Genomic DNA, 27,895 nt, shown 5'->3' with positions numbered 1-27,895 from the left:
GTCGTCGTCGTCGTCGTCGTCGTCGTCGTCGTCGTCGTCGTCGTCGTCGTCGTCGTCGTCGTCGTCGTCGTCGTCGTCGTCGTCGTCTTTCGTTATTCGATCGCTCGAACGTTCTCAGTACAGTTTCCCCTTCACCAAGTCCCGGGCTTCGTGCGCCGTTTCCGAAGCTCGTCGCGAACACGACGATTCAACGTCTCTCGAACCCAAGGGACGGGGTACCCGGTACTCGCCGCACGGAGCCCGGCTCATGCCGTTGATTAATCGAAATCCGTTTTTTCGGATCGAACCTCCTTACGATCTTCGGGCCGACGAGGAGGTGTTCGTGTGTCGGACTACCAAGGAACTGTTCAGGGATTACAAGCAAGTGAAAAACCCGTCGGGGCCCAAAACTCAGCCCGGTTCGTCCCTCGGACCCTCACTGCTTCTACCTGGAACGGTCTTCGAGGATCTCTGGTTCCATCCCGCTCCATGTACTCACTAATTATCATTGGCGACGACATTTTGTCTTCACTTCGAGCCTCGGTGTGTACACGTGGATGACATCACTCCGCAACCGCATCGATTAACGAGCGAGTCTCCGTCCCTATCCGCGTGCCTCCGTACCTGTCTGCGGGTCGCTTCACATCGAATCGAGCACGTACAACACGAGCTCTAATTTCCGTGGGATTTGATCCACGTGCTCATGGTTTACACATCAGATCCTATGTGTTCTATGACTCACCCTTCTCTGAGCCTCGACTTTGTGAAGCCAACAGGTTGGCTGCCAGGTTATATTCTCGATCCAAGTTCTCCTTTCCCCAGAGATAGTTCGTCAATTTTATCTCGAATCGATCTTGCACACCTTTTGCAACCTTCCGTGACTATTACACGACATTGTCATTATAAATGAGTTCAAAGTTGATTCTGAACCTCTTGAGGATGTTTATTTCTTTAAAATATTATCTGTGAACCAAGTTGGATTAAAAATAAATAACTCGACTTTTTTTGACCTTGTTCAAATGATATCACCTTGGATTTTTGTTTAAAACTGACAAATCACGACACACGTACCTGTCAGGTGACATCTGCGATGGATGGCATCGAGAGAACGTCGATCCCGTCCATTGTTCTGCTCCCTGTCTACTCGCGCAAGTACAGGCAAGGCCTTCACGGGCAACACTAGTTCTTCATGATGATTCCTGTAAGCTTGAAAGGTGTTAGTGGGGCAGATAACAGCAAATTTTGAGAGGAATCATGCAAATGATGATGCAAGCATCAAATTTGGCACACTTGTTCTCCAGGGGATTCTAATAAAATTTGCCTGATTGGCCATTTGAAAAAAAAAAAAAACTTCAAAAAAGTCAAGATTACGAATCAATGTTGGATGCTGGCTGAGATTGGTGAATGTTTCAGAAACATCATCGAAGACGTTCCAAGTCTGCCATGCAGTTTTCTTCCCTTTACCGCAGAAGGCAGACATGAGGTCACATCCAGTGAACGCATGGAAGTATAGGATCCCTCTCGCTTTCTCAGGCTCTATTGCAGAAACTACCTCATGGACTGGAATCCATCGCGCCTTGGCTCCTTGGCCAAAGGCAATCCACATGTTCTCAAGACCTCGTTCCTGGAAGGATGGGAGTGCAGATATTGCTGTGACTAGTACGTCCGTGTCATTAGCCTTAATGATGATGGACTTGCTACCATCCGTCGTTGCATCCCTGGCGTGTACAAATATTTGAGTGTCAGCTTCTTCATGACAACATGGAGACACAGCATCCAGTGACTTCCTTGTGTTGCTAATGGCATCTTCTCCTTTTGTGACAATGACTGTGCTTGTCATCTGTGCTTCACACATCTTTCCCGCAAGGAAGTGAAACAGCTCAGTCTTGTTGCCGTCATCTCGAAGAAAGCTTCTCCAGTTGCTTGGGGTCTTACTGGTTCCTATCACTCTTCTTCCAATTCCTTGCCCCCTTTTCGACCTTGCCTCGGACTTCAGACTTGACTTTTTGTACACATCAAACACTACGTTCACCCTCTCGTACCTGGCACCATAGGATTCTACCTTTGGGATGATGTCTTCTTTAAGCCGCTGTCACACCTTGACGTTTTAGCCAGCTTATGGCAACGTATCAAAATGTATGTAAAACACTGGCATACGCTGAACTATTGATGTTGTTTTTCAGTTTTTGGCATATTCATAACGAGTTTGACGTATGCATAACGTATTAGAAATGTACACAGAACGTTTCGATAACATATAGATAACTTATACCAACGAATGCTTAGCGTGTTGTTGGCGTTCACAACCTATGCCCAACAATAGTCTAACGTATGCATAGCGCTCGGCAGCGTATCGCGGATGATCACGTGGCGTAGCCTATTTAAAGGCTGCCGCTCGACGATTCAAATCATAACCGCATTCGACATCGAAGTGTCAAGGCCCTGTCACACCTTGACGTTTTAGCCAGCGTATGCCGACGTATGAAAAATTTGCCGAATACGCTGGCACACGTCGAATATGTTATGGGTAAGTTTTGTATACGTTAAGAGCATGCTGAAGCACGCTAGCATACATCGTCGTACGCTAAGCACGTCGGCAAATTTTAAGCATGCTCAAAATTTTAAGACGTATGCCAGCGTATGACGCACACGTTCCGCATATGCTGGCCATAAGTTGTAGTCACGTTATGCGATCGTTGACACACGTTACTTGTAAGTTACTCATAAGTCAAAACAAGTCGAGGTAATGTTTAGCGTACCCAAAACTTATTTCTAACCTATGAGTAACGTGCTTTGAACCTATGTGTAACGTATCTCCAACGCACATTGACGTATGTAGACGTATTTGATTGATGTCTTCCGGACGACCACATAACTTACTGAACGTGTTTCTAACTTACAGCTACCGTATAATGGCATATTGGCAGCGTTTAGGGGAATTGGTATGTAAAAATGGGCTTGACAGGAGGAACCCATCAGTGTTTCAGACTCCATGGTGAGTACATGTCCATGTCAGTAGTATCAGTAGTAGTAGGTGAGCGTGTAATTAGTAGTCGTAGTAGGTCCATGTCAGTAGTCGTAGGTGAGTGTGATGATGAGGGTGTGGGTGACGATGGATCCTCCTTGCGTCCGTGTACACGGCCACAGCCAGGAGACTTCTTTGCAGCATTCTTCGAAGTTTTCTTTTGCTTTTTTTTCTTTTAATGTTTTTCTACGCTGAACTATTGATGTTTTTTTAAAAGTTTTTGGCATATTCATAACGAGTTTGACAAATGCATAACGTATTAGTAACGTACACAGAACGTTTTGATAACTTATAGATAACTTATACCAACGAATGCTTAGCGTGTTGTCGGTGTTCACAACGTATGCCCAACGATAGTCTAACGTATGCATAGCGTGCGGCAGCGTATCGTCGACGATCACGTGGCGAAGGCTATTCATAGGCTGCCGCTCAACGATTTAAATCATAACTGCACAAGAAATCGAAGTGTCAACATCACCGTCATGCCGAAGAAAAAAAAAACAAAAAAAAAAAACATGAGTCTGGAACACTGACGGGTTCCTCCTGTGAAGCCCATTTTTACATACCAATTCCCCTAAACGCTGCCAATACACCATTATACGGTAGCTGTAAGTTAGAAACACGTTCAGCAAGTTCTGTGGTCGTCCGGAAGGCGTCAAATACGTCTACATACGTCAATATGCGTTGGAGATACGTTTCACATAGGTTCAAAGCACGTTACTCATCGGTTAGAAATAAGTTTCGGGTACGCTAAACATTATCTCGACGTGTTTCGACTTATGAGTAACTTACAAGTAACGTGTGTCGACGTGTGGCAACGATCGCGTAACATGCCTACAACACGTTACTCGTAGGTTAGAAATAAGTTTCGGGTACGCTAAACATTACCTCGATGTGTTTCGACTTATGAGTAACTTACAAGTAACGTGTGAACGATTGCGTAACGTGCCTACAACTTATGACCAGCGTATGCGGAACGTGTGAGTCATACGCTGGCATACGTCGAAAAATTTTGAGCATGTTAAAATTTGTCGACGAGCTCGGCGTACTACGACGTATTTCTCGCGTGCTCTTAAGGTATACAAAACTTACCCATAACGTATTCGACGTGTGCCAGCGTTTTAGACAAATTTTTCATATGTCGGCATACGCTGGCTCAATCGTCAAGGTGTGACAGCGGCTTTAGCATAGTCATCAAATATCTTTGAAGTGCGTGGAGGTAGAACATTGATAAGTGCTGAGCCATCAATGATGACTGCATCTCCCCTGGGTTCTCTGTCTGGGATGTTCACTTGCGCCTCAAGAATTTCAGCCTGCTGTGACTTCAGATTTTTTTGAATGTTTTTTTTTTTTTTCTAATTTTTCAAAATTTTGATTTTCAAATGGCCAATTGGGTAGATTTAATCAGAGAGCCCTGCAAAACAGAAATGCCAAATTTGATGCTTGTATCATAATTTGCACGATTTTTATACTGTCTACTACACTATGTGCGCATCGGTTCCACGGGAGCACCGGTCTTTCCCTTGGTGCATCATCGGGGCCAGAAAGGGAAAATGGTTGCCTTGAATAATTGTCACATGCTGTTAATATGGACAATCTCACTCGATTGCGTGTATGTAGCACACGTGCCTATGAGTTGTCTAATCTTAGTTCTTTTTTCCTCGTCCTGGATTGTAAACAGGTGGGCTGCAACGACGAACGAGCCGTTGGATGTCTCGGGGCCTTTAGCTGGTCGATGTTAAAAAATATCCCACGTTGTGCTTCAACGCAGTCGCCGTTATCACCAGCACCTTGAACTGGTTTCAACGTCCTAACGACCCCCATTCAAACGTCGAGCATGGTCAACCGGTTCGTCGACACTTTGAGCAAGTGTTGCATGCTTTATGAGCGCCAACCTCAAACGATTGAGATGACTGAATAATAATAAGACGAATGAGATCAAAAGGTTTATATGGAGAATTCTGGGGTCCGATATGTCTGGTGTTTACTTAATGGTTCGGGTGGTGGGCTTGGGATCTTAGGATCCTGAGTTCAGATCCCACTCGGCTGTTGAATTAATACGCAGTGGGGTTGACCCTGCCTGTCATCCTTCTGAGGTTGGCAAAATGAGTGCCAGCATGCTGGTGTCCTGTGTCGGAGTGGCAACCCGTCCAGGATTGTGTCCAATAGCCAAGGAGACTGCTTCGGTAGCGCCGAAGCTCTGCACAGAGTAGGGTCCCGACGGATGGATGATGGATGGATGGGGTCCGATAATATCCACCATCTTTATTTTCCTTTCATTGAGCCGTATTGGCGTCCCATCAATGACGACTTTCTTACTCGTGAGGTTTTTTTTTTAACCATGTGGACCAAACCGAAATGGACCAGCGCGTCAAATGACAATATGACTCATCGCACTATCTCATCTGTAAAGTTGTGTGCATTCTACATCACCTTCCACTCTCAAGCTGCCTCATCTTTGCTAACCACTATCGGGAGGATGGTGACAAAAGCCGAGCAATGAGCAGATTGATGGTGATGCCGGACGATGCATCCGGTGATGCCGGACGATGCCCTTGATGTCAAAAAACGCGATGAGCATCACCTTGACTTTTCCACTGACGACTCTGCCGTTTGTTCTCGGGATCGTATTCGAATCGTATGTGGTGACTTTGAGGGATCCATTCGCTGGACTCTGTACCCGAGGCCTTTGTGAATCATGTGCCCAGGCTCCGCATGTCTGTGTCAGGCGACTCCAAGAAATGATCAGGATTTGTTGAAGACTGACTGTTTCCTGTCCAAGTGAAGTTTCAAATGTATCACTACTCTGTTCATCAGCCTCCTGTGTGTCCTTCCCTCTCCCCCAGAGTTCTCGAGGTCATTGGAATCACTCGATGTGGCGTCTCTGGTGCTGACGGTGTTTCACACTGAAGAGCTTAGCCCACCTGTAGGGTGCTTTCCCAGTTCTTCAGTACGCTGTTCACAAAGCTTTTGCCTTGTAACCGTGTTCGACCTTTTACGGTGTTCGATTGATTTGGAGGGTGCAGGAATGTCGTCCCCTTGTCGTCCTTTTCCCTGGGTCCAGTCAAAACGGTCGTTATTTTAGTGTCTCCTGCACCAACCAAACCTTCTGCTGGAGAGATCACTATATTACACCTGTTGTAGGATACCTGGTTCACCTCACTCACCTGTTTGGTGAATTGTACAAGGAAGATCATTTTCATTCTCTAAGCTTTTTAAGTTGGCGTCGATGCCACTGGCAAATACACATCAACAAACATAAAAGTTTATCAACAGATAGAAAAACATTCCTTTATGAGCAAGAGAACAAAATGGGAAATCAGAGCTCAATGTATGGAGGAGAACGCCATTTGTAAACTGGTTGATCACATGACTCCTTAGTTCCCACTTCCTGCACTCGAGGGAAGAGGAACAATGCAATGCTGCATAAGGAAATCATGTACACGGTTTGGTTCAGCATACCCCATGTGTCACTGTGCATCACTCTGCCATGTTCAGCCACCCTCTCGTTTGAGAGCGTCGTTTCGGTCGACGACACGTCGATGGAAATCCTCAATGTCCACCAATTGAGGAATAAGAAATTCCGTTTCAGTCCTCGATTGGTGACTTGGTGCAGATCAGAGGCTTGTGGCCTCGTTTGCAAACAAATGTCATTCGGATCGCCCTAACCTAATTATAATGCCCCATTTGAAACTTGCAGGGATGATTGCAAGGTATGCCCGATACGATGTATCAAAATTTAAAGCAAATCCAACGCTACATTGAACGCGGTCGAGGTCATACATAGGTGAACTTATTGGTTGTTCTTTACTTCTTCGGGTTCCTTCTTGGTCTTCTGTGTTTCATTTTGTTTTATCAAATGCAAAAATATGTTTGTGAGCTTTCAAGTGACACCAGAGTAAACCAAGGTCAGCTGGGATAGAAATTGCAATCTGTGAACCGTTGTCAAGAAGTCTGTCAGGTCATCGAAGGTTGACCTATTTTGGCACGTCTGATGAAGGGGAGGTTGGATTGTCCTTCACTTTGGGTGGTAACTTTACCCCCTGCGTGCAGTGCCACTTGCCAAGTCTCATTAAAAAAAAACAACTAAGGAGGTCTTGCAGATTTGTTTGATTTAGCTTGTGTCGGGGTGCATGTATGTATGTATGTATGTATGTATGTATGTATGTATGTATGTATGTACGAGGTCCGTCTGAAAAGTAATGGGACTGACTTCACAGAAATTTTATTCCAAAAAATATATTGAAATCACAGCTTGTCCCCTTCAAAATAGTTTCCCTCCAGTCTCACACACTTGGCCATCCTCTTCTTCCACGCTTCGATGCACCCCCGGAAGGCTTCTTCTGGAATCCTCCGGAACTCCGTCGTCGCAGCCCTTATGATGGCCTCCACATCAGGAAATCGGGTCCCCTTGATCACCACCTTGAGCTTGGGGAATAGGAAAAAATCACAAGGGGCCAAGTCTGGTGAATACGGGGGTCGCTCCAGAGTTGGCACGTTCCTCTCCGCCAGAAACTGTCGGATGCTCAGGGCACTGTGAGCGGGGGCGTTGTCATGGTGAAGCATCCAGGCGTTGTTCTCCCACAGATCCCTCCTCTTGTCCCGGACTGATCTCATGAGGCACCGGATGATCTCCTTGTACACGTATTTATTCACTGTTTGACCATGTGGTAGAAACTCGAAGTGGACGATGCCCTTGATGTCAAAAAGCGCGATGAGCATCACCTTGACCTTCGACTTTGACATCCTTCCTTTCTTTGGTCTTGGTGATGCCGGACTTTTCCACTGACGACTCTGCCGTTTGATCTCGGGATCGTATTCGAATATCCACGATTCATCGCCAGTAATGACTCTCCCGAGCAGGTCTGGATCGTCCTCGAGGCGCTCGATAATGTCTTGACAGACTGACTCTGCTGTTTCTGGTCCTCTAACAATAGCTTGGGGACCATCTTTGCGCACACCTTGCGCATTTCTAGATTTTCAGTGATGATGCTCCAGACAGTGTCCTTGTTGATGGAAAGTTCCTCAGCAATCATCCGCACCGTGAGTTGACAATCTGCGCTCCATCTGCTTCACACGCTCGATGTTGTCCGCTGTTCTGCTTGTTGAAGGTCTTCCAGACCGTGGATCGTCTTCAACCTCCTCCCGTCCCTCTTTGAACCTCTTGTGCCATTCAAATGCATCTGTATGTGACATCATTTCTTCCCTGTAGACTTGCTGCAGCATTGCGAAGGATTCAGAAGGTGTTTTGCCAAGCTTGGCAAGAAACTTCAGATTGGCTCTCTGCTCATGACTCATAGCATGACGACTCAGACAAGACAACGTGTGAAGCACACCCTGTAAAAAAAAAATCGCACAATGAGCGCAGTCAACCATCACCAATCATATGTATTGCTGGAATGTTGCGAAAGACTGTGACTCAACCCGTTCGTTCAAGTTGTGTAAGTGAGCACACAGCAAGCTCAGTCCCGTTACTTTTTAGACGGATCTCGGATGTATTTATATATTTATTTATTTATTTATTTATTTATATATTTTTATGTTTTTATTTATATTTATATATTTTTTATATATATATTTATATTTATTTATGTAGTCGACCTGACATTGACTTCCCTCCCACGCAAAATGTTACAGTTAGAACTCTAGTATATATATGAGAGTTGTACTCTCATATGAGGCTCTGTTGATATCGATTTCTTTTTTTCGATATCGATATACTGGTGGGGTCATACCGGAATATCGATATTATTTAAAAGAAATAAATAAAACAATTTTAATTTTTTTACGCAAGTTCCAAAAATCCGCAACGGTTCGATGGTCCATTACATATTCTTACATGACGTACACATCATTGACACACGCTAATTTTTCAAAGTTTTTCACACACGGGACTTTTTTGTTCCCCACAATGAGAGCGAGAAAGGTTATTTTACTCACAACTTGAACTTGTATTAAAAATGATTTTGTTTCCAAGTGAGATCAGTATTGGTAACCGACACAAGTCAAACCAGCCACGAGGGCAAAGAAAAACCTGATTGCTTGTACGGACGGGTGCTTGCTTGTTCGGGTGCTCAGATTCTGAGGGTTAAAGTTAAACACAAACTACACTTACTTCCTGTTATGTCTTGACGTCATGCGTTTCACCGTTCCCGTTCCACGTTTAGCCGAGACACCGAGTGCTTCAAAGCTTTTTATATCATATATGGTATTTAAAGATTGTAAACACCTTTCTTCAATTTGTTGATGATAAAGTTTTTTTATTTTTTCGGTATACCAGTATATTCAGAATTCCAATACCGGTATAGCGATATATTGTTACGAATCTGCAAACCCTGCGCACTCAACATTCAGAGTCCCCGAAGTTCAGTTATTTTGACAAGTATGTGTTATTAGTTAGAATCCCTCCTTCTGTCTCATGGGAATTGCATGTGTGTGCTCCGAGTTATTTTATAGTCAGGTTTAGTACATCCTCATCAAGAACTACAACTACAATTACATCCTCATCATCAACAACAACAACGGCACCGTCCCGCACTCGACCGGTCGCCATTGCCCACGTGTTTTTGGCTGAAGGCATGGACGTTTCCTCCAGCGAATGAGCGAAGGGCGAGCATGACACGCATGCCCCAGCCAATCGGGAGGTGACCACGAGTCATCCGACAACCCCTCGTCCAATCACGAGGCGAGTGGCGAGGAGAAGAGACCCCTCCCACCTCAGAGGGGTAGAGTGGTTGTCTGGACCAGTGTTCGGCAGAGAGGATCGTGGATCGTGGCGATAGCGGTCTGCGGTCTTGGTCTCAATTAGCGGTCGTGGTTCGAGAGCGTTCTGCAGTCCTGGTGGCGATTGCAGCGCGGTCTGTGGTCATTGTCGAGCGGTCTGCAGTTTTGGTGCTGACAACGCCAAGGTCGTGGGTTCGAGTCCCATCGTGGTGGTTCGAGTTGGTGTGACCGCACGAGGCGTGACAGGTACCCCGTCCTGGCTTTCCTGACTGAAGACCCATTGTCCATTTTCGTGTGTGTGTGTGTGTGTGTGTGTGTGTGTGTGTGTGTGTGTGTGTGTGTGTGTGTGTGTGTGTGTGTGTGTCCGTCCGTGGGCCCCGTCTGTAAGTAGAATCGTATAAGTGTTTTCCTTGCCTTGTAAATTACATTTTCTTTATTCGTGATAACTCTACTCTGTCTCCCCCCTCCCCGATTATTCTTTGTAAAATAAATCCCTGTTAAATATTCCAGTTCATTGTCTGTGCTTTCCTTCGTTGGCCGAGCATGGTACGTATTGAGAATTAGTAAGGCCGTTCGTGCCGTAAATTGTTCATTTGGTCCGGCGCGGCTTTGGTGACTTTCGCTCCGTTACGCCGGATCCGAGTCGGTGATAGTGACTCGATTCGGACAAAGTCGGTCGAGGGTATGGTTTTCCCCGGTAGTTGGACGATGTGGTCGTGAAAGGATGTGCGTATTGTATTAAACTTGTATTAAAAATGATTTTGTTTTCAAGTGAGATCAGTATTGGTAACCGACACAGGTCAAACCAGCCACGAGGGCAAAGAAAAACCTGATTGCTTGTATGGACGGGTGCTTGCTTGTTCGGGTGCTCAGATACTGAAGGTTAAAGTTAAACACAAACTACACTTACTTCCTGTTATGTCCTGACGTCATGCGTTTCACCGTTCCCGTTCCACGTTTAGCCGAGACACCGAGTGCATCAAAGCTTTTTATATCATGTACCGTATTTAAAGATTGTAAACACCTTTCTTCACTTTGTTGATAAAGTTTTTGTTATTTTTTCGGTATACCGGTATATCGATATATTGTTACGAATCTGCAAACCCTGCGCACTCAACATTCAGAGTCCCTGTAGTTCAGTTATTTTGATAAGTATGTGTTATTAGTTAGAATCCCTCCGTGGTGGTTCGGGTCGGTGTGATAGCGGTCTGCAGTCTTGGTCTCCTCATCATCAACATGTCTGTCTAATGTGGCTGGTCCGAAGTTTGTACTTTGCCTGAAGGCAAAGTGGTATATTTAAAAAAAAAAAAAAACTGTTGTTAACACAGTCGTGAATACATGAAGTGTGTGCATGGTGTGGGCACCATGGTAATCATGAATGATTAGTTCTATGATTCAAATTAAAAATGCTGTATATCACAAACTGCAATAACAATGTAATAAAACATTTCACGCAAATGATTTGAATAGGTCCTTGATCTGCTTTTCCAAGTCAGGTGCGAGCTTGTACTGCCTCCCAGTTGACGTTAGGGGAGCATCAATAACTTTCATCACATGGACCAAAGGAACCCAACAAATGTCCTCCCTTGAATGTAACTATATACACTGCTGACATCAGCAGATCAGCCACTATTCCTGAGTTCTATATTTAGCCCCAGCCAGATGAGTTAAGCTCTTGCTATTTACAAATGAGAAACAAAGAATTACAAATTCAAATTTCAAAGTATTGTATTCATGGTATCCTAATAGCAGATGATATGTATGTACATTGTATATACATGTACAGTGGAAAATCGATAAAACGCTAAGCGTTATAGCACTTGTACTGATATAACGCTTATACACCTTGGACCCCAAAAAATACTACTATTTCATGTTTAAAGGCAAAAAAGTGAGAAAATAGAGACAAAGTTTGTCCAAAATAGCACTAAGTGGCGAAAAAAATTCAAGCTGTCATCGCCCTGTGTTGAGTTGACATGTGGTGTGAAAATACTCACGAGATGTCATCTTCTCGCACCTTTCCCGTATAAATGGCGAAGCTGAGATTAACAAAATCAATTCAATTCAAATCATCATAGCATCCGTATCTCCTGTAACTCACGTTCATGTTCCCTTCTAACACCATACAACACAGTACACAACGTAAGTACAGTACTGTACTGTACAAGATTAACTAATGTTCGCGTGCTCTACCGCCCACATCCTTTCGGAAGAGTTGTCAACAACTTAAATCTAAGCTCCCGTTACATCTCCTGTACCAGTTCTTCGACATCTTCATCACCTACCAGCCGAGAAATCTTCAAATTTGTTGGTTTTGTTTGCTCTGTTCAGTTCAGCGCCGCCATTCCGAAGCGGAAGTGTTATTCCATAGAGGAGAAGCTACACATCATTAAATGGATACGGAATGGTGAAACTCAAGCAACCATCAGCAAGGATACAGGCATCGCCGGTTCAACTCTAAGAGGATGTTTGAAGGATGAAGAGAACATCAAGAGCTTCATCGTCACTGTCAACTCCAATGAAGGGATGAAGAGGAAGAGGGTCAAGCTTGGGAGGGATCAGGAGTTGGACCAGGAACTATTCAATTGGTTCTGCAAGTCTGGAGAGTTTGACATACCCATCTCAGGCACCATCCTCCTTCATCAGGCCAAGATCAACAAGGATCTTCACAAGGAAGAGAGAGGTGAAGATGCTGACTACAGCTTAACCAGGGGGTGGCTGCAACGCTGGCAGGATCGACATGGGGTCCACATGAACCAACAACATGGAGAGGCCAAGTCTGCAGACCTTGAATCTGCCAAGCACTACCTCTCTGTCTTCAATTAACTAATCGAAGACAACAACTTCACAGAAGACCAGGTTTTCAATGCAGATGAAACTGTTCTGTACTACAAGACCCCTCCAGACAGAACTATGGACCTGGATGACAACCCATCAAGAAAGACTGGACACAAGAAGCCAAAGGACAAAGTCAGCCTCCTTCTTTGTGCCAACAGGTCAGGGTCTCTGAAGATAACCCCGTTCGTCATAGGGAAGTCACTAAACCCCAGGTGTCTACACCATGTCAACAGATCCCTCCCCTGCATTTACACCAACACCTGGAAGGTTTGGATGACAGGAGCCTGTTTGAAGGACTGGTTCTTCCAGAGGTTCTGCCCTGCTGTGCGGAAGCAGCTGAGAAAGCTTGGGCAAGAAGAGAAAGCTATCCTCCTCATTGACAACGTCCCATCTCATCCATCAGGAGACATCTTAAAGTCCAAGGATGGGAAGATCTTCACTTCCTTTATGTCCAAGAACACCACCAGCAAGATCCAGCCTTTGGACCAGGGGGTCATCAACTGTTTCAAGCTATTCTACAAAGATCAATTATGCGAAGCTATGGCCAGGGAGCAGAAAGAGATGACCGTCTTCCTCAAGGCCATGGAAGTTAAGAAGACGATGGAGTTTGCAGGGCTAGCCTGGGAGAAGGTCACCAAGGACACCATCATTAACTGCTGGAGGAAAGGCCTAGGTCCTCCCAAGTCTGATAATGAAGAAGACTTCAATGGGTTCTCCAAGGAGGAGGTGGGCAGGTCTGCCATCACGGCCCTCAACCTCGCCCATGGCACATCAGCTCTTGATGCTCTCCAGGCTTGGGTTGATCAAGAAGAAAGAGACCTGGCTGAAGAACTGCTCAGAGAAGAACAGCTGTCAACTGGAGAGGAAGAGGAACCCCTAGAGGAGTCGGAAGAAGAAGAGGCACCAGTTGAACCTCTCCCCCAGCCTCTCCACTCCAAAGCTGAACAGTCTTTCTTTGATGGTCTTCGTTGGTTGGAGTCCTTGGATGAGCAGGAATGCCCCAATCTTCGTTTGAAGATACACCAGGTTAAAATCCTTCTGGATGACACCCGAAGACTCTCAAGAGCATCCATGAAACCAACCAAGATCACCGACTTCTTCAAGAAATAAATTCCAAATTCTTCAAGATATAAATTCCGTATCCGTTTTGTGATTAAGGAAGCGTAAAATATTTTACCGATTTATGTGATAATGTACATTTTGTATTTTTTTATTTTGTAAGTAATGTTTGATTTTACATAAAATATATATATATATATATATATATATATATATATATATATATATATATATATATATATATATATATTCTATATGCATTCAATTCCTGTATTTATTTCTTGTTTAAAAAAAAGAAAAGAAAATAACTTGACCGCTTTGTCATCAACGCCAACAATCCAAGATTGCGGACGTACATGTCCACGTGTTTTGGCTCTGGTTTGGATGTAATATAAAATATTTTTCACTGCATCAGTATAGCGCTGTATCATTTATAACGCCCGAGTCGCTTTGGACCCCACCGGTGAGCGTTATATCGATTTTCCACTGTACTTCATGTCAAAGGACTGTTCATTAAATAGCACACACAATGCGCACAGCACTGGCAGAACATCATTTATTCAAATATTTTTAAAATATTGATAGAAACATTATACCACTTTGATATTTGACACTTGTAAACTTGAATATACTTTTTCCAATGGTGAACAATTTGAAGTGGTATACCTTGTCATATATTTGCAATCCTCACCTGAATTTCGGGGAAAAATGAAAATTTTTCAATTTTTGAGGGATCATGACTATTATATATGACTGATTAAGAAAAGTAAACATGTATTTGAATACTACCACCATACAGTTATAACATGAAAAAATTTCAAGCTTCTGGGATGGGTCAATAAAAATATATGGGGTCTCAAAGTTGGGTCTTCATACAAAACCAACATTTTTTTTTCTGGATTTCAACTGATCATGTCATAAAATTTAAGAGAGGTATACTCAGTTTTATGTTTGTTTCCTACAGAGCAGTTGTAGAAGAATAATCTCTGAAAATTGCAAGGCTCTAGCATTAATATTTAAAAGTTATGGGAGCTTAAAAGTAGCCGTTCATTTTGTGATGCTCGCAACGACCATAAAAATGGGGCCACAACCACATTTTCAACCCTCAATATCTCGGAGTTGACCGCATCTATGGACCTAAAATTTTACGCAGCTTCATTTTGATACCTGGGAACTATTTTATGAAAGTTTAAAGTAAATCTGAGGGGGTCAACTGGGAACATTTTCTTAAATTTGGTGATTTCAGATGGAATGACTCGGTAATGAATGGGTTATTATTGTAGCTTGATGGCTTCAAGTTGGCTTTCTGAAATATTTCCAACCTCCGAGCAATGTGTCTGCATGCACCCGATGGCACTCATCTGGAAACGCCCGTTTTACCCGAAGTTTGACGTACACTCTGGTCAACCAGCCCGTCTTCTAATTATAATCACAATGTCGTTTTATAATCCAACATGATAAAAAAAAGAATGTTTTACATCTGCGTTTAAATGCTGTACAGTATCTATCCTCCAGGCTTAAAAAAAAAAATTATTATTATTTGTTTATTTTACCTGGTCTGAAGCTCGTGGAGGACACGCGCACAAACATGTACACAAAGACGCGGCACCGGACATGATTTCGGGCAGACGTGCCCGTTTTGTCGTAGCGACATTTTCTCGGGGCACTATGGATTACCGCGGATGCCTTTGTGACGTGGCTTTTCTTTTGGGAGTTGGTGGGGCGACTAAGGAGAAATCTCCCTCATGGGTTGCCAATCCAATGAGGTTGTCCATGCTTTATGCTTTAAATGCTGAATGTCAACCAAAAGAGTGGAATGTACCATTTTTGTGATCTTTGGTATCGCTCTGCCAGCCGAACCGCTGACCAGCCAGACTCGGACGAGACGCTCAAACCATTATGCCACCGAGCCGTCTTGAGTTTGTGTTTTTACCCTCCAGGTCGGTAACGCTTATGTTTTCACCCCGTCTCTGTCTGTCAGTTTGTGAGCAGGATATCTCAAAACGTTGTGGATGGATTCAGACGAAATTTGGTGGACAGGTTGTGTGTGATATGGACGAATTGATTCGGTTTTTGTGAAGATCCGGCTTCTATAACTTTTTAAGTGATTCATCACCATTGAGAGTTGAGGCCAGATATGATATATGTGGCATGATATTTCAAAGTTGTGGATGGATTCGGATGAAATTTGGTGGACAGGTTGGTTGTGAAAAAGGAAGAATTGATTCGATTTTGGTGAAGATCGGATCCGGCACGAGAATTTTGTTTGTGATTCTTCACCATTGAGAGATGGGATCAAAATGATATGTGGCATGATATTTCAAAAAGTTGTGGATGAGTTGTGACAAAGCTCGGTGGTTGAGTTGGGTGATGAGAACAAGCCAATTCCATTTTGGTTAAGGTCCGGATCCAGATCCAGCCTATCAGTGGGATACGAAAGGTAAACTGTTCAGCCTGGCTGAGGCATGCGCTCTACCGAGTGCCGTTCTCGTTTATTCTTGTAACCCTCATTTCTCCTTTTTTCCAACAGTAAATTCTTCAAGCGCACCATCCTGTGCAACAGCCTTGTGTGGAGTTGCCAGGTGACCTGTCGTTCAGAACTTACATTCCAGGAGGCCCTAGATTCTGAGAAACGTGCCCTCGGGGTGCTCAACTCGCTGCCTGTCGCTCTGCATCCTCCATTACTTGCACTTTCCTCACTGACACGACGCACGCGAATGTAAGACGTCTGTGAGGATGTGCATGGTTTTCTTGGCAACGTTTCTTTGGCGGAGAGCAGGTCGAAGCGAACCTTCCAGGCAAGAGCAGGTAAGTCTCTTGCATCGGATGTAGTTGTATTACACGGCCTATTTGTACAATGTTGTGTGTCGGTAAAACTGACTTCGGTGCATCCTTGTGTTTTGATTTAATTTTTGTTTTTTGATTTATAAATATTTTTTAGGGATTGCATATTTAACCAGAATTGTTGGTTGTGAATTTTGTCTCTTGGTCACATGACTATTGCATTGCAGCTTTGCTTTCAATGCAGTGTCTCTGTATGTTCGGTGCAGGGATTTGGAATTTGGGAAAGTTGCCTGCACCCAATGACCAATCCTATTCTATTTTATTTTATGTCCACATGTGTACGTTCACAGATGGAACGAGAGGGGGAGCACTCGGTAGAGTGCAAAACCTCTGCCGCCAATACAGCTGGGTCACTCAAGTGAACCTCATATCCTATTCATTCAATTTGACGTCAACAGTGCTCACAGAGTTATAGTTTGCAACTTTCCCCTTTACTTTTAACTTTTACATACTCAATTCATTCGTCATAACAAGATGGTTTGGTACAGAATCATCGTAGAAACTTCTCGTTTGCGTCGCGACCTTCCCAAGAGACAGCTTTTATTAGACAAGGTCAGAGGTCAAGTTGACGATTTCGTAAGTACCAGTCTATGACTGCTTGTTACTTACGAAATCTAAAGATTTCGGAAGTATATTGATGACTTCCGTTTCTGTTTGTTTGTGTGTTTGTTTGTTTGTGTGTTTGTTTGTTTGTAGGCACGATAACTCGAGAACGGAAGAAGCTACCAATGTCAAATTACACCACATGCTTCAGGAGGGTGATGGCTAGTGCTGATTAGATTTTGGTCAAAATCGGTTAAAGGTCAAGGTCACAGTGAGGTAAAATATTCGATTTTTGATGGTTTGGTACAGATAACTCGAGAACGGAAGAAGCTACCAATGTCAAATTACACCACGTGATTCAGGAGGGTGATGGCTCGTGCTGATTAGATTTTGGTCAAAATCGGTCAAAGGTCAAGGTCACAGTGAGGTCAAACATCCAAAAAATGATAACTCGAGAACGGAAGAAGCTACCAATGTCAAATTACACCACATGCTTCAGGAGGGTGATGGCTAGTGCTGATTAGATTTTGGTCAAAATCGGTTAAAGGTCAAGGTCACAGTGAGGTAAAATATTCGATTTTTTGATGGTTTGGTACAGATAACTCGAGAACGGAAGAAGCTACCAATGTCAAATTACACCACGTGATTCAGGAGGGTGATGGCTCGTGCTGATTAGATTTTGGTCAAAATCGGTCAAAGGTCAAGGTCACAGTGAGGTCAAACATCCAAAAAATGATAACTCGAGAACGGAAGAAGCTACCAATGTCAAATTACACCACGTGATTCAGGAGTGTGATGGCTAGTGCTGATTAGATTTTGGTCAAAATCGGTTAAAGGTCAAGGTCACAGTGAGGTCAAATATTCGATTTTTGATGGTTTGGTACAGATAACTCGAGAACGGAAGAAGCTACCAATGTCAAATTACACCACGTGATTCAGGAGGGTGGTGACTCGCACTGATAAGATTTTAGTCAAAATCGGTCAAAGGTCAAGGTCACATTGAGGTCAAACATCCAAAACATTTGATTTTTGATGGTTTGGTGTAGAATCATCGTATAAACTTCTGGTTTGCGTCGCTACCTTCTCAAGAGACAGCTTTTATGAGACAAGGTCAGAGGTCAAGTTAACTATTTCGTAAGTACCAGTCTCTGACTGCTTGTTTGTGTGTTTGTTTGTCGGCGCGATAACTCGAGAACGGAAGAAGCTACCAATGTCAAATTACACCACGTGCTTCAGGAGTGTGATGGCTAGTGCTGATTAGATTTTGGTCAAAATCGGTTAAAGGTCAAGGTCACAGTGAGGTCAAACATCCAAAAAATGATAACTCGAGAACGGAAGAAGCTACCAATGTCAAATTACACCACGTGATTCAGGAGGGCGGTGGCTCGCGCTGATTATATTTTGGTCAAAATCGGTCAAAGCTCAAGGTCCCATTGAGGTCAAACATCCAAAACATTCGATTTTTGATGGTTTTGGACAGAATCATCGTATAAACTTCTGGTTTGCGTCGCTACCTTCCCAAGAGACAGCTTTTATTAGACAAGGTCAGAGGTCAAGTTGACGATTTCGTAAGTACCAGTCTATGACTGCTTGTTACTTACGAAATCTAAATATTTCGTAAGTATATTGATGACTTCCGTTTCTGTTTGTTTGTGTTTGTTTGTTTGTAGGCACGATAACTCGAGAACGGAAGAAGCTACCAATGTCAAATTACACCACGTGCTTCAGGAGGGTGATGGCTGGTGCTGATTAGATTTTGGTCAAAATCGGTCACAGTGAGGTGAAATATTCGATTTTTGATGATTTGGTACAGATAACTCGAGAACGGAAGAAGCTACCAATGTCAAATTACACCATGTGATTCACGAGGGTGATGGCTTGCACTGATGAGATTTTGGTCAAAATCGGTTAAAGGTCAAGGTCACAGTGAGGTCTAACATCCAAAACATTCGATTTTTGATGGTTTGGTACAGAATCATCGCAGAAACTTCGGGTTTGCGTCGCTCCCTTCTCCAGAGACAGCTTTTATAAGACAAGGTCAGAGGTCAAGTAGACTGTTTCGTTAGTACCAGTCTATGACTGCTTGTTTGTTTGTTTGTAGGCACGATAACTCGAGAACGGAAGAAGCTACCAATGTCAAATTACACCACGTGATTCAGGAGGGTGATGGCTCGCGCTGATTAGATTTTGGTCAAAATCGGTTAAAGGTCAAGGTCACAGTGAGGTCAAACATAATTCCGTAAATTCATGTGGAGAAATGGAGTATTTTTGCTTCGCTCGACGTTATTAGTTCGTTTTAACTTCGATTTTAATTTTGTCTTCGGTTTTTGCGATTGCTTAGGACGCTTAAAACTCGGTTGTCGAAATTCTGGTAAAAATCGGATGTTTTGGAGACGTTTTAAGATTGTATAAAAAATATTTCACTCGATGCATCACGGGTCGTCCCATGATGCAGTGCGCTCGAGCAGACGCGTCGTTGACTCACATATGGTTTTGCGTGTGCGCGCTGACGGTGTTTTCGATAAAGATGGTGTTCAAAAGTCATTTTTTATCCCAATAAAGGTTTTCGTCGCATGCCTGACTCGCTGAGCCATCGGATTATGTAAAGATTGTTGGTGGATGGCCGAATATTACGGTTTTGTGACTGATAAAATAATTGCATGGAGAAATGGAGATTTTTGCTTCGGTCGAATGGTACGATTTTTGATGGTTTCGTACAGATTCATCGTATAAACTTCTGGTTTGCGTCGCTCCCTTCTCTCGAGACAGCTTTTATTAGACAAGGTCAGAGGTCAAGGTGACGATTTCGTCAGTACCAGTCTATGACTGTTTGTGTGTTTGTTTGTTTGTTTGTGAACAGTATTCCGGAAAAACTCCTCGACGGATTTCGACAAAACTTGGTGGGGGGTTAGGTATGGTCCAAGGATCATGCCATTAAATTTTGGACTTCGTCCAAAATCCAATCTGGCCGCCATGGCGGCCATTTTGAAAAAAATATTTGAAATTTTTTTTTTGCATTTCTACATGTTTTAAGTGATTCCCCCCCCCCCCCCTCCCGAAAAAAAATTTGTTAGAGAAAAAAAAATTTTTGTTTGTGAACAGTATTCCGGAAAAACTCGACGGATTTCGACGAAACTTGGTGGGGGGCGGGGGGGTTCGGTATGGTCCAAGGATTATGCCAATAAATTTTGGACTTGGTCCAAAATCCAATATGGCCACTATGGCGGCCATTTTGAAAAAAAATTGAATTTTTTTTTTTGCAATTCTACATGTTTTAAGTGATTTCCAACCCCCCCCCCCCCCCAAAAAAAAAAATCGTTGGAGAAAAATAAATTTTTTCAACTTTTTTTTCAACAACATTTCGTTTTCTTTTTGCATTTCTACATGTTTTAAGTGATTTCCAACCCACTCCCCCAAAAAAAAATTGTTGGAGAAAAATAATTTTTTTCAATTTTTTTTTAAACAAATTTTCGTTTTCTTTTTGCTTTTCTACATTTTTTAAGTGATTTACACCCCCCCCCCCCCCCACCCCCAAAAAAAAATGGAGAAAAGAACTATTACTGTCAGCACTGTTGACGTCATATTTAATGAATAAGATATAAGGTTCACTTGAGTGACCCAGCAGTATTGGCGGTGGAGGTTTTGCACTCTCCCGAGTGCTCCCCCTCTAGTTTTTATGTTGTTTTTTTAACTCGAGATATCTCAAAGTTTGGGATGGATTTGGACGAAATTTGGCAGACAAGTTGGATGTGTGACAAGGACGAAATGATTTGATTTTGGTGAAGGTCCGAATACTACAGTTTATTTTTTTTTGTTTAGTGATTCTTCATCATTGAGTGAAATGGCTAAAACCAATTATATAGCATGATATCTCAAAGGATATAGATGGGTTTGGACAAAACTTGTTGGATAGGTTGCGTGTGATGAGGATGAATTGATTCGATTTTGGTGATAATGCAAATCCGGATCTGGATACGTAAATTTTTTTTTTTAATTAACTGATTTTTCACCATTGAGAGATTGGGCCAAAAATTATATATGGAATGATATTTCAAAAAGTTGGCCGAGTTCTGACAAATGAGTTGGTTCGGTGACGATAACAGGCCAATTTGATTTTGGTTCAGGCTCGATCTGGATATGGAACTATCAGTAGGATACAAAATGTAAACCGTTTAGCCTGGTGGAGATATGCCCTCTACCGAATGCTGTTCTCCAAAATAAGGCAAGAGTGTGTGTGTGTGTCTGTGTGTCTGTCTGTCTGAAAATCTTCTTTTTTTATCCAGGGCTGGGTTGATCTCCACCAAATTTTGCATACATGTTGACACTTACCGCTTTCGCCTATGCAAGCAGTTTACTGACCCCTACTACAGACGGGGATTATTAGCCATGGCACAAAAAATATATTTGCCCCACCTCCCCCACTGTCCTCTCCCCCTCCCACGCCCCCTTTGTTTTTTTTTTTTGTTGAATACAATATCAAGGCTCGTATAAGAGCTAACACAGAATGTGCAGCGAAAGGGGCTGGACAGGGAAGCACAAAACAGTGGGGAACAGAGACATTAGGACACGACGGGGAGTTTCAGGAAGGAAAGAAGGGAATTTGAAGGATGTGGGTTTGGGGTGGATGAATGTGGGTAGAAAAGATCATGGTTTTGAATTGGATTGGAAGACCCGGAGGTCTTTCCGTCTTTTACAGTCTCCTCTCCAGCATTGCCCCTCCCTCTCCCTCCCCCCTCCCCCTTGCTCTGTCTGTGATCTGTCCCCCCTATATCTCCACAGGGCACTCAAGGTTCACCAAAAAACCCTTTCTGGTGAAACTGCCAAAATCAAGAATCACTGCTCACCTTCACTCTTCCATTCCTCTTTCTTCCCACCTCTGGAACAAACTCCCATTTCCTCTTCGATCCCACTCTTCCCTCCAGGCCTTCAAAACAGCTGTTCACCACCATCTCATATCTTCCCCCATCCAAAACCTCGATCTTTTGTACCTCTCCATTAATCCACCCCAAACCCACTTCCTTCAAATCCCTTGATTTCCTACCTGAAAGTCCCTGTGGTGTCCATTTTGTTTACCCCGTGTTCCCCGCCCCGTCCCTCTCCCCTTCCACAGATCTCCTAATGTCTCTGTTCCCCACTGTTTTGTGCTTCCCTCTCCCATCGCTCTTGTCTCCTGCTCCCCTTGTTATATGTTCGGTGTGTTTGCTGTCATACGAGCCTCAACATTGTTCACAGAAAAAAAAATTCATCCTTATTGTGCATGTGCAAAGAGGAGTGAATTTTTTTCTTTTTTTTTTCGTTCTTTTCACTCTGCCTATCTGGCAGTGAAACAAAATTGAAAATCGTTCCCAACAGGAAACTTGTACTGTTTTTAAGGACATCATAAAGGACACAAATAACAGGCACAAATAACTAATGGTCACGTGTTAAATAAGATGTTGTAAAAGAGGGTGCATCATCGGCGGTAAAATTGAATCCCACCTGAAAAAAATATCCATATACATATATATGTTTTTTTCCGACAACCTTAAAAACCTTTGTTTTATTTGACTTGAATTATACTTGTACTCGTGGGTCCGTTGGACCAAATTTTCAATGGTTTTCTCAACCTTGTAGCATCCTCACCTGCTGTACTGCCTGACCCTTATCTTGCCTTTCACCAAGCCCAATATGTACTTGGGCGAGTGCCAGGGATTATATGTTCGTTATTGTTGTAAATATTATTGGTTTTAATGAATAGATGCTTTGTTACAATGTTATCATTGTTTTTTGTTCTTATTTTATAACTACTGTAGTATAAAAGCCCATCAAAAATGACGGGTTGGAATTATTTTATTCAGGGATACTAGAAGATATGGTTTCTGAACAAGAAGCGTTATTTTGAAACACATGTACAAATGTGACCCTATTGTACACCGCTCCTTTCCAATTCGATATCGAGGCGAAACATGACGTTATCGCCGGGTGCCGAAGGAAGGGAGCACTCTGTTTTCACTCCGTTCTCTTGTTTGTTTGTTTGTTTGGAAATGCTACCAAATTTGGAATTACAACATTAGGCCAGGGTCCAGATAAGCCACAGGTCCAGTGGTCCTACTTTTCCCATTACACCTTGATGTAATGACTACACCAGTGGCCTTGTACCTTGATACCTTTGACCTTTACCTGCAACACTAGCTTTTATACCCTTTGACCTCACGAGTCTTGGGAATTGATGTGGGTTTTGGGCGATCTTCCCCTTTTTTCTGAGTCAAAAAGTTTGTCAGTTTGTTATTCTTTTGTTATTATTTATCTGTCATGAAAATGCTTTGTTCACACCGTTCTTATAAAGTACATTGTACTTTTCTTTTAAAAAGTCCTTTGCGTATGTAAAAGCTAGGTTCATGGAAGAGAAAAGTGATGAGGGGTAAAAAGGTGACAGACTGATAGTAGGTTCAGTGGGACCAAAGATGTATAAAACAAGCAAGAGGGACGGACAAACAGGAATGAGAGAGAATGCATAGTTGTCTGTAAATAAGAGAGTTCACTTACAGTGGGGAGAACAAGTATTTGATACACTGACGATTTTGCAGGTTTTCCCACTTACAAATCACGTAGAGGTCTGTAATATTTATCATAGGTACACTTCAACTGTGAAAGACGGAATCAAAAACAAAAATCCTGAAAATCACATTGTATGATTTTTAAATAATTAATTTGCATTTTATTGCATGAAATAAGTATTTGATACATCAGAAAAACAGAACTTAATATTTGGTACAGAAACCTTTGTTTGCAATTATAGAGATCAGACGTTTCCTGTAGTTCTTAACCAGGTTTGCACAGACTGCAGCAGGGATTTTGGCCCACTCCTCCATACAGATCTTCTCCAGATCCTTCAGGTTTCGGGGCTGTAGCTGGGCAACACAGACTTTCAGCTCCCTCCAAAGATTTTCTATTGGGTTCAGGTCTGGAGACTGCCTAGGGCACTCCAGGACCTTGAGATGCTTCTTACGGAGCCACTCCTTAGTTGCCCTGGCTGTGTTTCGGGTCGTTGTCATGCTGGAAGACCCAGCCACGCCCCATCTTCAATGCTCTTGTTGAGGGAAGGAGGTTGTTGGCCAAGATCTCGCAATACATGGCCCCATCCATCCTCCCCTCAATACGGTGCAGTCGTCCTGTCCCCGTTGCAGAAAAACATCCCCAAGAATGATGTTTCCACCTCCATGCTTCACGGTTGGGATGGTGTTCTTGGGGTTGTACTCATCCTTCTTCTTCCTCCAAACACGGCGAGTGGAGTTTAAACCAAAAAGCTCTATTTTGGTCTCATCAGACCACATGACCTTCTCCCATTCCTCCTCTGGATCATCCAGATGGTCATTGGAAAACTTCAGACGGGCCTGGACATGCGCTGACTTGAGCAGAGGGACCTTGCGTGTGCTGCAGGATTTTAATCGATGACGGCATAGTGTGTTACTTATGGTTTTCTTTGATACTGTGGTCCCACCTCTCTTCAGGTCATTGACCAGGTCCTGCCATGTCGTTCTAGGCTGATCCCTCACCTTTCTCATGATCATTGAGGCTTCACGAGGTGAGATCTTGCATGGAGCCCCAGACCGAGGGAGATTGACTGTTATCTTGAACTTCTTCCATTTTCTAATAATTGTGCCAACAGTTGTTGCCTTCTCACCAAGCTGTTATCCCTTATCCTAATGCACGTTCCATTTAACTCAATCGTTGAGCTACGTCCCCACTACACATTCCATGTCTGTCCGTGTCTCCCAAAATCCATTTCTAAATCTAACCTAACATTCCCTCTAACTCATTCCACGGGCCCCATGAGGAACTGTTCCTGCCCCATGAGGCCGGTCTATGTATCGCTAAACCCTTCCCACTAACTAATGCTCCTTTGCCCGGGCGAGGATGCTTGCCACATCCTGGCCGGGGATCGGGTACTCGTGCAAGGCTCGGCCATCTTTGCATCACCAGGGCGGGGGTCTGCAACACGCACGTCCCTTCCTTTCGGGTGATAAATGAGGTCTTAACGTCACCCCATGAATCGCACCAAGAGCTCACTTTCGAGCCATCCACCATGTGCGCTGCTCACCTGTAGTTCGTGCTGGGAGATCCCCGGTGACGTCACTCGCACACGGAACCTGCGCGGCTTGCCGTGCAGGCCTGCCCGAGCGTGTCGACTCGGGGACTCGCTCCGCGCGTTCCGCGAACAGAACACGCGGCGTGCAGCATGTGATGTCCGCACATGCACTCGCATGGGGACCCGTGCTTTCTGAATTCACACAACCTTCCTTTTAACCGTGCACGTGCCGGTTTCGTACCATGCACGAGACGTTTCAACGCCGGGTTGCGATCGCGCAGACGTGCGCGCTTCGGCCGCTCGCAACACACGGGACGGACCTCGCACCCGACGTCCTGCGGAGCCAGTGCGGTTTCCAAAATAACTTTGGGCGGCCTACCAGGCTCGCCATTCCCGTCTCCCGTCTGGATCGGTCCGTGTGCCATTTCCCCCCATGCACTCGCGCATGCCATGACACTCGCACACTCCAACACACACTCTGGGACAATCACGCTGGGGGTTTGGGTTAGTCAAGGGATTCCAAGGCCTCTGCCCCTCCCAAACTCGGCATGTACCCTTCTGTACCATGCACCTGCTCGACCTCGCACAGCCTGACCGGACTCACCTGGTCGCAGTCCACTTTCAGGGAGCATACCTTCTCCCCCTGTTCCTGTGGGAGGTTATCCTGACCCACGCATTGGGTCTCGACACATTCCCCAAGCTCAACCTCCATGTCCCCTACTAGCTCTACTTGTGTGTGCTCCTCTTTTACTTTATTTAATTTGTTCTCCTCCTTTGATTTCTGCTTTTCCGTCATTATTTCAAAATTCTGCATCTCGCCTTGTGTCTCTCTTAATTCTGTCATCCCTTTTAATTCCCGCGTTTCTTTTACCTCGACTTTGGCCGTTTCCACCGCGGTCCGAACAACCATTGCACTCCCTCCTGACTCGATCGTACCTTCATGTTCAGTCCTGATCCCATTTGAAAAATTCCAGACCACATTTTGCATTTCGCCCTTTCGTGCCTGCATATTGGCATCCATGCAGTTTCCCATGCGTTCTTCCATTTTTTTTAATATTCACATCTATTTGTTGCGCATTTGCATCCATCATGCTTCTCACCATTTGTTCGAACCTTTCCATGAACTCCATTAACTGCTGCGTTGTCGGTTGCTGCATAAACCTGCCTTCCACGATCCGGCGTTGATCCTGTGGAGATTGCTATGTCCTGAGCCACGGATTCTTTTAACATTGTATTCTCAGAACTCACCTGCACCAGCTCGTCTTGGTCTGCCATGGCTCGTCAGGGTCTGCCATGGTTCGTCATGAGAATAATTTAAACGCTTAATTTGGAGGGAACGGGGGGGGGGGGGGTGTTGCTCCGGGCAGCCCTGATCCGAATCCCGTGAATTTCTCTATGGAGGCGGAGGGGTCCGAATCGCGCTCCTGACACCAATTGTTAGGGTGCCGGGTTCGGTGGCGAGGACGACCTCTGGATGGAGCAGTCGGACCGTCTCACACCGGAATTGAAGGTCAGAACCTTCAAATAATTCCGAAGGTCACGGGTCCCTTCGTGGACCTTGGACGCCAATATTTTGACGGCGTAGGTTTGGGTTAATTGTCTAATTCCAATTTACCTAAGTACGCACGCTGTCTAACTATCGGGGAAGCCACACCCTCGGCTGGCTTTGTCCAAACCGAGTCGCTGTTACCGACTCGGATCCGGCATAACCTAGTGGAAATTACCAAAGCTGCGCCGGCCCAAATGACAACTTGCAGCACAATCGGCCTTCCTGATTCTCAAGCCCGAACCATGCAAGGCCAATGAAAGAAAACACGGACAACGAACTGGAACATTTAACGGGTTTATTTATAATGGGGAGGGAGACACAGAGCAGACTTATTCCGAATATACAGCCAATGTACAATGAGCACTCAACACTGATACAATTTCTACTTCTCGGACGGTGCCACCACAGACGCACACACACCAAAAGAAAATGTACCCGGATTATCTTTATTTCAACCCTCGCAGGCAACGGGATAGACAGGCTCGAGGTCAGAGATTGGTCGGTACCTGGCCGCCTCGTGCGGTTTGGCCCACGACTGCAGGTGTGAAACTCTGGATCGTCAGCGAGCCCAGACACGATGTGGCGGGGTCCAGGCGGTGTCCAGGGTCGCTCCTCACAGAAGGCCAGCGGAGATTCCTGGCTCAGACTCCGGGTTATTGCTCGACAAAATGAGAGATGGAAGTCGACGGCTGTGGAATAGTCAGAGGACCAGCTTGAGACAGGGCAACGACGACCACCAACGACGCACACCAAGAGCAATGGCGACCCTTTTCTTCTCCGACAATTCCAACCCAACTCCAGCGAGCCCTAATGGGAGCCCGGCCATTCTTGTTCCTCCCCCGGGCGGGGTGGGGTGATCGCTCCTCTGAGGTAATCTTTGCCGTGATTGGATAGGGTTTCGTGGGGTGATATCTGTCCTCCTGTGATTGGACAGGGGGAAAACCCTGCCTTTTCACGGCGGAGTCAGAGCTCTGAGGTAATCTTTGCCGTGATTGGACAGGGTTTTGTGGGGTGATGTGCTGGCCATCCGTGATTGGACAGGGGGGAGCCCCCTCCTTTCCTGAGTGGAGTCCGTGTTCTGAGGTGAGGAAACCTCCGCCCACGTCCGTGGTTGAACGCACGTGGGCAATGGCGTCGATGGTGCGAAGAAGTGAAGGATTGATTTGTTGGCGTTGGGTATTGCAAAAATCTAACTGGAAAGAAACTTTGCAGCGCACACATGTAATTCCCTTTAGACATAGGAATGTAACTATACACATACTTATTG

The 27,895-nt window shown here is 44.4% G+C and overlaps 1 protein-coding gene across 1 annotated transcript in view; it reads left to right on the top strand.

Moving 5' to 3' along the window:
* The window catches only part of LOC147019396 (bromodomain adjacent to zinc finger domain protein 1A-like), a 31,744-nt gene that overhangs the window by 8 nt on the left and 3,841 nt on the right, over nt 1–27,895 (top strand). Inside the window, exons 1-3 of the mRNA XM_085893820.1 lie at nt 1–522; nt 1,058–1,131; nt 16,155–16,432. The exon at nt 1–522 is cut by the window's left edge and continues 8 nt beyond it. Of these exons, the coding sequence (XP_085749946.1) occupies nt 469–522; nt 1,058–1,131; nt 16,155–16,347 (321 nt within the window). The 5' untranslated portion in view covers nt 1–468 and the 3' untranslated portion in view covers nt 16,348–16,432. The remainder of the gene's footprint in view (nt 523–1,057; nt 1,132–16,154; nt 16,433–27,895) is intronic.

This window comes from Eptatretus burgeri, chromosome 9 (assembly GCF_056783735.1).
Source record: "Eptatretus burgeri isolate ZD-2024b chromosome 9, Ebu_testis_v1, whole genome shotgun sequence".
Lineage (NCBI taxonomy): Eukaryota > Metazoa > Chordata > Myxini > Myxiniformes > Myxinidae > Eptatretus > Eptatretus burgeri.
Note: the sequence above shows the minus strand (reverse complement) of the source record. Positions and strands in the feature narration are given on the sequence as shown.